This window comes from Puma concolor, chromosome B1, assembly GCF_028749965.1.
Source record: "Puma concolor isolate L17-30 chromosome B1, mPumCon1.1.hap2, whole genome shotgun sequence".
Lineage (NCBI taxonomy): Eukaryota > Metazoa > Chordata > Mammalia > Carnivora > Felidae > Puma > Puma concolor.
The window spans coordinates 55,471,752-55,485,752 of record NC_141670.1 but is presented as its reverse complement, the minus strand read 5'-3'; the positions used below and the strand labels follow the sequence as shown (position 1 = coordinate 55,485,752).

The following is a 14,001-nucleotide window of genomic DNA, read 5'->3' as shown; positions in this document are numbered from 1 at the left end:
TCATGATAATTTAGTTTACTTCTGAATATTTTAAATATTATGAAAACAAGTATAACAGTTTTGTTTTCAAAACTCTTCTGAGGTATCAACCATTAAAAGATTGGGGTTTTTGTAAAAAAACACACAGTGGTTTATTGAATACTTACAACGTTTACACCTTCAATATTAATTAAATTCCACTTAGTTTTAGAGGACGGAAGTGCACAAAACAAGTAGCTGTTGGAAACATCTTCGAATAGGGAACGACCACAGATGAAAAGACAGCACTAGATACCGACCCCAACTGAAATGTTAGCGGCCCCGTTTTCTGCTTTGAAATAAAACTTTATAATCCCCAGGAATATTTATATCCAAAGGCCAAGTATTAAAGATACACTTTACATACACACTATTGTCTGCTGTCTTTATCTGGAAGGGGTTGGGTAAGTGGGGTGGGAGCAACGCTGGTGTCTACACAGCCTTGAGGGAACATTCACACACAGAGAATCTACGAGACGACGGGATCCCTTACCACGCGGGAGTGTCCTCTTCATATTAAAATATGGAATGCTTTTCTTCAAATATCCACTTTTTTTTTTGTTTGGAGGGGGAGGTGGGGAGCGGATGCCTCAAAGGGGGGCAAAGAGAGGGGAGGCAAATTGCACATAAATAAACCGGATGATTCCAAATGCAAGAAGTCCTCAGAGCGGAGCGTGGAGAGCTTGCCCGGAGTCCTGGGTCTGCTTCCGGCTCCTGGGCCCCGGCTCACTCGCGCTCTCCTCCTCCTCCTCCTCCTCACTGCTTGAGCTCCAGGGCCCAGACGTGCTGCGGCCAGCCCGTCCGGCCTTTGGTTTTCTTGTCGTTGCTGCTCACTGTGCTTTTCAAGATTTCGTTCTGGGCAGAGGAGAGGCGAAGGAGAGAAAAGTGGAAAGAGAAATTCAGAAAGGAGACCTGGTTCCACGCCACCCCCCGCACTTTCCGGGGAGAAAAGGAGAGAAGGAAAGCACGGGTAAGGGATGAGAAGGGGATGGTTTCAAGTCAGCCCCGGCAAGAAAACGACCAAGGTTTGCGCAGCCCTAGCTACCGCCCAGGCCTTCCACGCGCCTGCAACGCTCAACTACCGGATAGGCAAGCTTATAAACAACCAGCCGTTTCCAAGTCGTTTATGGAGGGGCTGGGGGCCTTTTCTCTGACTCCAGATGTAGGGGAGCGAGCGGGGGTCGGCGCTAAATCTGGTTTCCCTGTTTTCAATCGCAATCCCAGATTCGAGCTCTTAGGGTAGATGGGGGAGACGTTTCTTCTGCCCCGGCCTGGGCTGGCCGGCAAGGGGCTCTGGGCCACCAACTCGGCAGTGCCTCTCCTCCAAGGCCTCTGAAATCCCCAGTTATTCCAGAGGTCACTCGATTATGCACAGACTAAAGCGCCACAGGCCCCAAAGAAGAAAAACTAGACAAATGGGATTATTTCCCAGGTCCTCCATGGCACTAGCCCTGCTCTGAACACCACCAACCTGTGGGCACCTGGTCGGAACTGGAGAAAACTGCTTTTCAGTTATAGTTCTGTGTTCCTGATAACAACAATGACAGCGACCATATTAGTATTTACTGTTTGTCTTAAAATGCTCAGGGGAATAAAACAAGAAAGACCCACGAAGTGCACTCATCTGGGAAGTTTCAGTACAACCTCATCGCCAAAGAGAAACCGGAGCTGCATTTTGAAGTTAAGAGTACTTATTATTTACGTTTACCTCTATGTCTTCTGAGCACTGCGATGAGAACAGCCTTAAAACTCTCTTACGATCAGCGGTGGCCTAGTTCTCCAGGGAGGGATAAGGGGCCGAAAGTGGAATAATTGGAACCTAGCGCTTGCAGGCGACTTATTTTAGAAATACCTGAAAGCAAGATCGGATTGGAGGCCAAATGAAGGCTCTAAAAGACATGGAATGACTGGGCCAGTGCAATCGAAAGATCAGGGGGGGACCCTGAGTCCGAAAGGCATGCCCGAAGTGCCTGTGGGAACGGCGGTAACCCGGAGGGAAGATCACCAGCGCGGAGCATCCCCCTTAACCTCCTCCTCCTGCTGCCGTCCTCCCCCATCTCCTCAACTTCTTTCCATAACCTGGTTTTAACAACTTTGGCTTAGGATGCTGGCAAAGGAGGGGGGATGTCATTGCTCAGCCCAACTGGAAGGAGGCCGGTGGTACCGAAACCCCGCACCCCCTCTGCCCCCTGCCCCCTGGTACTGACCAGCTCCTTCTTCCTCTTCTCTTCTTTCACATCTGTCTTCTTGATCTCCGCCTTGAAGGCCTCCGCCTCGCCATTCTGGTCGTCCTTGGCCAGCAGGTCCATGAGGTAGGCGATGTAGCTGGTGGCCAGGCGCAGCGTCTTGATCTTGGAGAGTTTGGTGTCGGCGGGCACGTTGGGGATACACTCGCGCAGTTCGGCGAAGGCGCTGTTGATGCTCTGAGTCCTGCGCCGCTCCTTGCGGTTAGCAGTGCCCCGGCGCTTCACCGGGCGCGGCCCCCCTAGGCCCGGGGGCCCGGCGCCCGGCGGCACCCCCCCGTAATGGGAGTGGTCCAGGCCGGCGGCGCCGCTGGCGTACTCGGGGCTGTAGGACAGGGCCATGCTATAGTCGGGGGGCGACATCTCGGGGTGGCCGATGAGCCAGCCATGGAAGTAGGGGTTCTCCTCGTGGCTGCAGCGGCTGGCGGCGGCGGCAGCGGCGGCGGCGGCGGCGGCGGCGAACGGATAGCCCTCATGGTGCACCACCGGGTGGTGGGGGAAGCCCCCCACCAGACTCATATCGCCCTCCGCGCCCCTCCACGCGCCCCAGCGTGCGCGCAGCCCCGCCGCGCCCTCGGCCGGGGCCCCCGCTTCGGCGCTGGGCGGCCTCCCCCACCCCCCGCCCCCCAGCCCTCGGGCGCCCGGGCCGGCCCGGCAGCCGCAGAGGGGGCTGCTGCAGCCCGGGCCCCGATCCCCCGCCTGGCCCGCCGGGCCTGCCTCAGCAGCACTGCGGCCGCCGGCTCCCCATAGGGCGCGGCGAGCTGGTCCCGGCACCGTGCGCCCCTGGCCGCGGCCGCCGCCGGCTCCCGCCTGGCTCCGCGGCCCGCGCGCCGGCTCCTGCTTCCCGGGCAGCTGCGGGGAGGCAGAATCCTCTCGTGCTCATGCAAAGGTGCCCGGGCTCCCGCGAGGCTGCTTCGCGGAGTCGCCGGCCTCCACCGCGGCCGCGATCCCGGCACCGAAGCTACCTCGGAATCCCAGGGCGAGTCCGAGCCGCGGGTGGAAGAGCCGGCCCGGCTCTGCAGGGAGGCGGCGGGGTCGGCTGCTCACTGTGAAGCTACCTCCGTGCGACCCTCCCCTTCCCGCCCCTTCCCCTCCCCCCACCAGCCCGGTCTGGGTTCTTGGGCGCTTATTGTTTTAATGAAATTTTTGGTTGTTGTTGTTTTTGGTCCTGGAAATGTGATTTTAGCAGCGGGTAACGTGTCCTCACTCCTCCCGGGCTCCCTCGGAGGGTTTTCAGAGAGGTCTCAGTGCATCCATTTTCTCAGATCCTCTCCTTCTTTCAGGGGAAGGATCTGGGGCCCTGCGGGCGCCTCGGAGCGCGAAGGCGGCGGCTCGGGTTCTCGGCGGAGTCCGCGCAGTGGCCGAGGGAGCTCCTGGGTGGCGGCGGCGGCGGCGGTTCTCCTGGGCTGGACGCCGTGAGGGGAGGAAGCGGATTTTCCCAGCAAGATCTCCATGTACAGCTACATCTTTAGGGCTGCTCGGGTTAATATATGTCGTCAGAGGCTCCTCACGCCAATCCCGGGGCGGCAGGGGCGGTGCCTCTCGCTCTCCGCAATAAAACTTTTTGATGTTCTCGTTGCTAATTGTCGAAGTCCTCTTCCAGGATTGGCTGCCCCTTCATAACCATAAGATAATTAAAACGAGGGGGGGCAGGGTTAAAAAAACTTTTTTATCAGCTAGAGGTTAATGCAAGTGTTTAACAGATGCTGTCCTATTAAATTATCCCGCCCCCCCCCAAGTCTGAAATATTGAAGAATCTCAAACCAGGTAGAGTATCACTCTGCTTTCTTTTCTGGTTAAAAACAAACAAACAAACAAACAAACAAAGGTGGAGGGGACGCAGATATTTCTTTTGGAGGTGTTTTTGTAGGTGACCGAGGCAAGGACATCAGCAGGCAGCCGCGTGCTATTTTTGCGCGGGGGCCGAGCGCAGAGGCGGCGGGCGGCGGGGTCCCTGCAAAGGGGCGGTTGGGGGCCGGCACTGTCTTCTCGCCGAGGCGCGCAGCGAGCGCGGCGCGGAAAGGCTGCGGCTCCAACCTGGGCGCAGGCTGGGAGTGCCCGCCTCGAGGTCTCCTTACTTACCCACCACGGTACCCTGGCCAGGGCCGTCTGAGGTGGCTCCTGTTATCGTGGCTGCTTTTGAGGATCATGGTTAAGACCACCGGACGGACGGTCAAGCCGGTTGTAAATACCCTTCTTTCCATGTTCTTCAGGGACACCAGCCCCAGCGACGACGACCTTGGACGATTTCAACGCGCAGGCACCTCGATCCCCCGAATTCGTGGTGTGGCCGGTATCACTGTTCCCCTGGTTTAACTAGCCTGTTTGGTAAGTAACTGAATATTTTTTACAGCGTGTTCAGAGCTTATTTTCCAGTTTTTATGAACAAACATATAAATATATCTCTGCATTCCTGACTCTCCCATAAAAGCGGGCATCTGTGGAAAGCAGGTTTAGTTATCGGAGGGGAACCATTAAACAGCAGTTTAAGAGGCAGAGCGGGAGGACGGCTCGTGGATGTTTAGACTGCTGGCCTTAGTGATCTTGAACGCATTATAACGGAAAATGGATCTCCATTTGTAAGTCAGCGGGCCGCGCGGGGCACCAGGGCCGCGGCGCCCGCGTGGCGTGAGCATCTTGAGGAAGCTGGAGAGAGGCTGGGGCGGGGATGGACAGGGGCAGGAGCTGAAACATCCTCAGGACTTGGTTGGGAGTCGCAAAGGGAGCCGGCTATGCAGATCGGGATGCGGCCCGAAGGAGTTTGGTGTGGAAAAGGGTGTCAACCAGGACCCCACGCGGCCGTAAATTAGAGGAAGCCCAAGGCAGGGTGCACAGAAGCGTGGGCCGGCCAGGGCGGCCTGGGACTCGCCACTGGGCCTGGCTGGGGTCACCCAGGGGAGACCTTTAACTCCACCTTGGATATTGTACTTTGGAAGCAGGCAGAGTCAGGCCCCAGGCCGCCAAGGGAGCCCCACCCCACAAAGGGAGCCCCACCCCAAGGACTCGGAAAGGACAGTCCATTCCTTTCCCGCTGGGCGCTTTCGGCGGAGTCCGCGGTTGGGGATGGAAAGCGAGGTCAGTGCTAATGGCGGGAGGGGTGGTGGGGGCGCCCACCTCCTGTGCTGCGGGGGGGGGGGGGGATGCAGGGCCGGCTCCCTCAGCCTTTGCAGCCCTGGGCAGCAGCGTGGAGAAATACTGTTTAGATATTTCCGTGGCTGGGCGTTAGGACAGGGGAAGATCCTCGGAGAGGGGCTAGGAAACCCAGTGTGGGAGTGAAATGTCCGTTCGGGCCCTTTCTCTCCCCTCCGCAAGGGGTCAATTTCCCTGGATGCCCCCAGCATAGCATTTTAAGGCAGAGAGCAGGGGGTGGGGAGAAGCTGAAATCAGATTTGTTGGTAAAGTGCCACTTGGGCATGGATCAAAATAGCGAGCTAGAAGCCCTCGACCCCCCAGCTTGGATGGGTCTGAGATTTTAGCACAAGCAGGGTGTTTTAAAGACCTTGTTCTTCAAGGAAAGAATATAGGTAGTGTGATGGGGTTCTGTTTACATTTTCACCGGGGAGGCAAACCCTGAATGTGTAAATACTGGTAGTTCAATCCTCTGACATGTGATACTTTTTTTTTTTTTTTTAAGTCTGTTTATAAGAACACATCTAGGCCCTGGAAGCAGGTAGAAAAAGTATGATGGTGGCACCCAGGCTAGCAACAGATAACTGCTCAGGGAAAGAAGTTGGTAGGCTGCTTTCAGACCCAGAGGGAGTTTTGGGAACTGAAAGGAAGAATGGCTGAGTTGGGGACTGGGATGCTCTGTCCATCAGAGGTGAGTGGCCTCAGTGTCGAAGCCATCAGACTTGGCCACTTTCAGCCTTCTCATGCTCTTTGAATTGAAACCAAAAATGGGCAAATCTCATGGCCCCAGATATCACGGCAAGTGATAAAAAGACATGGAGAACACGGGACAGAAAAGAAAAAAAAAAAAGTCGTAAAAGATGCTAATCTGAGCATCAGTCCTCACTGACAGTGTCATTATCAGTTAATTAATGCTGTGCAACAGTCTGGGGCTTCATGTAGCTCAGAGAGCCAGACCCAGAGACTACATACAGCCTCAGAAAGGCAATTTGGAGGCAGGGGACAAATGGGTGAACTCCAGCATCCTTAACTGTAGTTATTAACTCGCAGAGACCAGACTGGCTGAGGGCCATTCCCAATTCACAACCAAATGAGTCCCCTTTTTTCTCATAGAGTCCTCTTTTGTACCTTTTGCTGCGGGTCTAATGGGGGTGCTGGGTTAGTCTGCTGCTTTGGAAAGCTGTGAGGCAGATCCACCTCAAGTTTGCCCCCTCCCACCCCCCCACCCCCCAGTTTAGACGATTACCACAGTCTTTGCTTTCTGGTGGTAGTGGGGGAGGGGGGAGAGTGATGGAGGAGAACAGTGGGAAAAGAAAGGGAGGAGGGTGAATTTCCCAGCTGAGATGTCAGCCAGGGACTGCACTACTGTGCACGCTGCTGAGCTGTCCCCCTAAGGGCACAAGTTCCAGTACTCAAAGGGCGCAAGCATCTGAGATGCTGCAGGCTGTTGGCCACCCTGGGTGCCCGCAGGAGGAATCCTAGTGAGGGTGTACTAACTTGCCTCTCCTTTTCTGAGGCCATGGGCTGAGTTGCAACCAGTCTTACCCAGGTGGGCAGCCCCCCGTTTGGAGACATGCTGTGATTCCTTGTCCAGTCTCCACTGCAGCTGATGGTCTACCCCTGTACCGCGCGATACGTCCGCCTCCAGCTAAACAGACAGAACCGGGTTCAACAATTTGTTTTGCGCCCATGTCTCTTGGCTCTTTCCCTTCACTCCCACCCCTTCCTCTGGAAAAGACTCAAAGAGCCTGGGAGAAGCTGAGAACTAACTCCCTTGCAAACGTTTTGGTCTTGTGAGATATTCCTTTTAAAATCAATCTGCTTTAAACTAAATATTTTTTTAAAAAACTTCAGTCTGTTTTTAGGGAAAATACAGATCTCTCGGAGGTATTTATTATTACAAAGGCAAGGGCAGTTTGTATCTTATGTTTTGCTCATGAGAACTCAAAATAAACTGGACCTGAAAAGAACCAGGCCAGAGGGCCATAAACACACATTTTATGTTTACGGGAATTATGGCTCAATTCCCTTCATCGTTTTTCAAATCTCGTTTTACCTTATTTTCCTGACCAACATAGTTGGAGCGATGGGGCATTCCTTTAAATATCTATAACGCTCTTATATAAGGTGAACCCCAGAAAGTGCCGAGAACTCCAGAAAGAACACCAGACCCAGAAGATGGCAGAAAAAGAAATGTGTTCTCGGAGAAGTAACCTCAGCCTCACCTGTTCCAAGGAAGTTGTTTCTTACGACACCCTGATGGCTTTGCATTTTGTCTGAATTAGGGTGGGATTGAGTCATTTTATAGGCTAGCCACTTGGTCTTAGAACCTTCAGGACATGAAGAATAAGGCATACTGTCTGAGTGGCGGCAAAGGATCTCCCAACTCGGGTTCCATAGTCCCTCCCTTTCTGGTTTGCCTTTTGGGAAATGGTTGTCTACAGACATGGCAAGTGACAGTGACTCCAGAAATGTGGGGGTGCTCAGAGGATACTTCTACAATGCAGGATCATGTTCGATTGGACTCTTATATCTGTTTCACAGGAAGTTGCCCATGGCTCTTATGAGATTTTATTTGTTCTGAGCACTTTCTTTTTGCATTTTGGGGTGGGGTGGGGTATTTGGGGAGTGATTCCTCTCCCCTCTTCTTTCCAGAGCAGATCTGTGGAGATGGGGGGGGGGAGGGGCTGATTCAGCTGCAATGACCGTGGAGGGGCTGATTGCTTACGACTCCCTTCAGTCCAGTGTTTTTGTTTTTGTTTTTGTTTTCAGTCCAGTTTTGATTAGGAAACATTTAAGTCAGTGGAGAAAATGGGACTTGTTTGATGCCTCCCCTCCATTTAGCCTTTCTTTCATATTCCCTTCTTCCCTGCCAGCCCTTTCCTCTTTCTCTCTCTCCCTCCTTCCCTCCTCCTCTCTACTCCCCCCCCCCCCCCAGCCCCTTCAAATTTGCCTTTGAGCAGTGCTTGGATTTCTGAGGTTTCTGATCCCTTCAGGTCATTGAACCTGAAACTGGTGAAGAATAAGATACTGGCTTCTCCTTTAGTCCTTTAAGAAAAATAAGTATTTTTGTAAAACACTGAGATATAATTGACAAATAACGCTGTGTAAGTTTAAGACGTACAATGTGCAAGAAAAATGTCACTGTCCAGTCTTACAGGTAGTGGGAATTTGCATTTTCTTCAAACGGTCCCTGACGAGATCTTCATATTAACTGGCAGATGAGCTGCTGCTGTGGGAGGTTTTCACTGATACCTGGCCAGTTATCCAAGTTAAAATACTTATTCCGACAAAAGGGAACAAAAGAGAATGCACCTGAAAGGGCCTCCCTAGAGGCAGCAAGATGTGTATATAGGAGGTGCTATTGATGTTGTTATAAGAGGTAAGGTAGATCTGATCATTGCTGTTTTCTAGTAAAGCATAGATAGTTTAGAGCACCAGTGGTGTGAGAAAATACATGCCACAGGATTTCTCCTACCTACTTTGTTTCAAGCAAATTACATACACACTGGCAATATTTTCTTCCAAGCTAGAAGGAAAGCACTCCACATTCAGATGATGAGGAAGCAATTGTAATTTTGCATCCACGGTCTATGGGAAAACAAGCAGTCGTTAACTTCAACTAGTCTGCAAGAGGGTTCAGAATGAAATACAAAAGCGAATGGCAACTTAAAATGTGGAGCTTTGGACAAGCCATTTAAGTGAGCGAAGGTTTTGTTTGTGACTGGAGGCCCCATGCATTCCCAGTTGTAACTGCGGTGTAGCGAGAATTCTTAGGAAGTTCTGTTCGGAAGCTTCCTTTGCAAATTCATGTCGTTTTTTGTTTGTTTGTTTGTTTTGTTTTGTTTTTAGCCCTGGCAGTTTCTTGCAACCCTTTTCTACTTTATTCTAGGGCCTTTGCTTCTAGACAAGGGACTTGAGCCAGGATGGTTAGGTTTCAGGTTAACAAAAAGAAACCCTTTTATTGTCAATATTAATGGCAAACCTCGATTTTTACAAGGTTTAGGTTTAGCGGCACGAGCAGATCAAAAGCAGCTTGGCTTGATTTCTCAATATTCTCCGGAGCTTAGACAATTAGCTGCAATTTTGCGTCGAACGAAACAACACAAAAATGTTAGTTACCAAAATGTTAAAGTTAGTCTTTCGGCAAGGATTTTACCTGTGCACAACGTGTCAGAAGCTAATAAATTCGTCCACTGAACCTGAGTTGAGTTTTGAAGGAAACGCCTTTAACAAAATGTGTGAGCACACTGTCTTCATTTGCAATGCCACGGAGACCTGTTTCAGCTGTGTGCATTCCACACTTGCCTTTCTGGCTGGGTAAGGATCCGGCAGACTGAGGTCTCTCTGGTAATTTGGGTACACCGAGTCTCCAGTTAATGATAGATAATCAGCCTTTGGGTCATTCGGTCATTCTCTTATTACAAACCCCTCCTGCTCTCTCTGATCTCCTTTCAAACTAAATTTCACACAAACAAATAAAGCAAGACAGGGACAAGTTCCTTAAAAAAAAAAAAAAAAAAAAGGAGGGAGAAATATTAGAAACTCCTGATACAGAACTCTAAACAAGGAAAGGCAAGCTAAAAGAGGATAGGAAAGAACATCTTATCAAAATGAACATGCTGTGTACAAAACATTAGAAGAGAAGGCTCTGGTTTCTGTTAAAGTGACAGAAAATTAAAATAAAAATAATTGCAGGCAGAGAAGTTATAATATAAACAGAGAAGGCAGGATGCTTGCTGGAAATGCGCAGCACGAGGAGGCTAATTTGTTGTTACAGATTATATATCTGCACCGTGATAGGAGAGGCGCTACTTTGTTCTATTTTCCAGAAAAGAATGGCTTTCTTCTTAGTACTTGTGTGAGTGCTCACTTAACACAGGCCAAAACCTCGAGGAACAAAAAATGGAATTGCATTCTGCTTGCGAAGCATCCAACTTCAAAAGAAGGAATTGGTTGCATACAAAAAAAAAAAAAAAAAAAAAAAAAGCATTCCATTCAAAACACATTTAGAGGGTTCACTAAATTGGTATGACTGATGCTTTTTTGTTTTGCTGACAGAAGGTGCAGATCATTCTCGGGGAAGTCCAACCGAAACCAGCCCTCCCCTGCCCTCTGGAGTCTTCATTTTCCAGCCTGCATCTGCTTGTGACTCCAGAAAGAGACTCCAGATTGGCCAAGGTACATCTCTGACCAGATCCCTCTAGGAAAAGCTCAGGAATGCATGACTCTAATTGTTCAGAACTCTGGTGAGAGTGTCCCTAGTGCCATTTTGCTGCCCCTGTCTTTGACAATCCCTTTTGGCCCAAGTCCAGGTCTCCGGAAGGGTCAAGGTCTAGCTGCCGGTGTCAAGCCCAAGCCCCAGCTTTTCAATCCTAGGAGAGGTTGGAACTTTGGCTCAGGGCTTGAACAACTCACAGTTCTCCAAGTTAGAGGGGCAGTCCTGAAACAGCAGCAGGTGATGAAATTATGACTCCGAGATTGTCCCGGACTGAAGTCTGGCATTCCTTGACTTGCTAGCATAGCTATCAAACAATCCATGTCTGTCCCATTTTAAAGAATCCACACTTCACTTTGTTTCTTCTAGGCCCAGTTTAAATGCCACCTCCTCCAGGAAGCTTTTCCAGGTATTGCTTTCCCTCTCTCTGCTCCCCCACATTAAGTCCCCTCTCCGGTGCACCCCCCTCACATATTCTCCGGTAGACTCCAGTGACTGTGGGTTCCTTGAGAGTCCAGTCAATGCATTGGGCCCAGCCTGGGATTTAACGGCTCGTGTCAAAGGGATGACTTAGAGACAGTGGGTGAATTCTGCGTATCCCAATTGCAAGTGGATTGCTTTTCTTTATTTTGAAAGCGACCAGAGCTAGGAGGTGGACCTTAGGGAACGGACCTTCCTCGGGATAGATCCCACTTGCAGTGGGTCTGAGCCATCAGCATCAGCGCTGAGAGTGAAAAACCCAGCCCCAGCCCGGACCTCCCCGGGTAACCCCTGTCAACAACTTGAGCGCCAGAGTCAGAGCTGGGCAGGGCGGACTCTCAGGCACCCAAATACTGGCTGCGTGATCTCGAACCAGGTCATCCGTCTCTGTAACCCTTAGTTTCTTCATCTGAACAGTGGGTTAATGACATGGTCCTTGAGGGTGTGTAGGGAAGATTAGATGAGATCAAGATGCACTGGAGAGCGAGACGCCTGACACACAGGCTGCGCTCAGTAATTACTTATGTACTGTCTCTTCCTGCCTCTTCAGCTTCCTCCCCTCCCTTCCAGCCTCCTCAAGACCTAGCCCGACGACGGCGACGGGCCAGGTGGCGTCGGAGGTCACCGCTTGCCTGAATGCCCCGAGCCAAGAGCAACCGCGGTTCCGCGGGGATCGCAAGGGCCTCAGGCCTCGCAGGACCGTGGGCGCTGGAGAGTGAGATGTGGGGCTGCGGCCGCCACCCGGGAATGTTGGGGGACAAGGGGAGCTGCTCCGGATTTAGGCCGCCGGCCCTCCAGCCCTGCCTTGGCTGTTGGGCCGCCTCCTTCACCTTGGTTAAGTTCTCCTTTTGCTCCCCATTCCCGCTCGGGGTGCCCGCCACCAAGGAGGCCGGTTCGCCGCAGCTTAGGCCAGGGGAGGTCACTGCTCTGGGGCGGGATGGATCCCAGCTTCCCCCAGCTCGTCTCCGAGGACTTTTCGCCGGAGGCGGGCAGGAAGGGGTTAAGAGCACCCCTCCCCCCGCCCCCCGCGGCCAATCCAGAGCCCTGGGCTGCGGGCGAAGGCCGCCGCTTCCCTCCTGAGGTCTCATTAGGGAAACCCTCACCGCTATTTTCCAACATTTCCTCAATCAAGTGCCTTTAAATAGAGCTGCACAAACAAATTGGCGGCAAAAGCGTAGATCTTGTCACGATTGAGACCAATCCAATATTTCAGCCTTGTTTGCTTTGCAATTACGGCTTGGCTTGTGGCTGCGGTGCCACCGGGGCAAATCTGCAGCCGCCCGCTTTCTCCTCGGCACCCTCGGCGGGCGGAGGAAGCGACCCGCAGCGCCGCCGGAGGGAGGGGGGTGGCGCTGGAGGAGGTGGCGCGAGGGCGAGGGGCGGGCGGCGGAGCCCTCCCGAAGCCCGCGTGCGAAGGGCGCGGGCCCTGGGAAGGAGGCTGGACTTCTCAGGTTCCTGGCCGAGCCCCTGCGAGACATACAGTAACAATAAAACGTGCGGTACGCCTGCCGAAACCAGTGTCGTGTCCTTATCCGGCTCCTTCCCCCCCCCCCCCCTTCCCTTGCCCCTCACTTCCGTCTCCACTGCATCATTCTTCGGTATTTGTTAGCGGTTACCGGTTTCCCCTTCTTTCTTGCTGTTAAACTGCAAGCATGATTTGTTATGTTTTCCATAGCTGCTTATTCTTGTTTGACTTCTTGTGCAAAGGCACTTTAAATCTGCTGCAGGAAGAGCAAAGCTCCAAATGGTTTGGATGGGCTCCTGCAGGCGCCTGGCTGCCCCCCTGCCCTCCCCCTCCCCCCTCTCCCCCCTCCCCCTCTCTGTTCTTAAGGGATGGCTCTGGTGTAAATCTGCCGCTGCGTGCGTTCGGTCACCGCGCCGGCCAGCAGAGTTTGTATCAGCAGAACAGTAGTTAACTCAAATCAGGTCCTAAGCCTTGTATTTCACAGACAATTAAGTCTTGGCTGCTGTTGAACAAAATTGTAATATTTACTCTGCTCTGTGCTGAGGAGCACTTTTAAAGTCAAAAACAAATACATTTCAAAGAGAAAATATGATAATAAATCTCTTTTTATGGATTTTCCCTGCATAAGTGGAAACAACGTGATTTAAATTCCGACGCCTTCACCCTCCTCTCAGGCACAGCTGAGGTTGTACAGATACTGTCTTTTAACACACAGTCTTCAGGTCTGGGGGGGCGGCACCTGCATTTGTGACATTCGATTTCGTTTCCGAGGTTTCACACCCCACCCTAACCCACATAGGCAAATGCAACGAGGATTATGGAATAATTAGGTCTGGGATGGGAAGCCCATTTCCACACTGATTCCAGAGAGGTGCACATGACTTGGGTCATTATTTTATGACTTCATATTACCTTATAAATGACTACCCCATTTTCCTCTCCTGTTGGCTTCTGAAGGAGGTGGGAGATTTGAGGCAGAGAAATATTTTTAGGGGACTCTGGGGTACACGTTAAAATATGCTTCTTTATTATTATGTCAAAATGCATAAGGTATGGACCTACATTTGTTTGCTGGTGGGCATAAAATAAATTCATGGCTATTCCAGTTAATCAGCAATCTCTTTAAAGCTTTACTTGTTTTTGGTTTATAATCCCACCTAGATTGTAGCGTCATTCTTCAGGATCACCCTCCTATGGTAACATTTTTCATTTTCAGTTTTATTTAAAGCAAACCTCAGAAATAATGGTTTCATAAAGTTGTGCAATGTCAAAGCCACACAATAATATTTCAAGTTCATATGTCATGCACGCCCGTGTATCTCTCTCAAGAAATAGGAAGCAGTAGCTAGAAAGGGTACCATTTCATGAGAATTCTGTCTTCACCAAAAAAAAAAAACAAAAAAAAAAAAACAAAAAAACAAAAAAACCCAAAACTGGTCTGGCATATT

At 51.4% G+C, this 14,001-nt stretch overlaps 1 protein-coding gene and 1 pseudogene across 4 annotated transcripts; one reads left to right on the top strand and one right to left on the bottom strand.

Moving 5' to 3' along the window:
- HAND2 (heart and neural crest derivatives expressed 2) lies at positions 1–5,148 on the bottom strand. Of its 3 annotated transcripts, none has more exons than XM_086703849.1 (4): positions 4,344–5,148; positions 2,226–3,876; positions 1,490–1,546; positions 1–873 (listed from the first exon to the last, which is right to left on the bottom strand). In XM_086703849.1, the coding sequence occupies exons 2-4, from the start codon at positions 2,778–2,780 to the stop codon at positions 775–777; spliced, it is 711 nt and encodes a 236-aa protein (XP_086559975.1). In that variant the 5' UTR covers positions 2,781–3,876; positions 4,344–5,148; the 3' UTR covers positions 1–774. The 3 variants fall into 3 exon arrangements, with proteins under 3 accessions (XP_086559975.1, XP_086559977.1, XP_086559978.1); XM_086703852.1 differs by lacking the exon at positions 1,490–1,546 and adding an exon at positions 1,871–1,988 and having other exon boundaries at positions 764–873; XM_086703851.1 differs by lacking the exons at positions 1,490–1,546; positions 4,344–5,148 and having other exon boundaries at positions 2,226–2,891.
- On the top strand, positions 3,932–13,180 carry LOC147581649 (uncharacterized; annotated as a pseudogene). The gene is made up of 4 exons (XR_015250119.1): positions 3,932–4,028; positions 4,475–4,589; positions 10,452–10,571; positions 11,659–13,180. The product of XR_015250119.1 is annotated as an uncharacterized LOC147581649 (transcript).
- Positions 13,181–14,001: the final 821 nt, after the last annotated feature.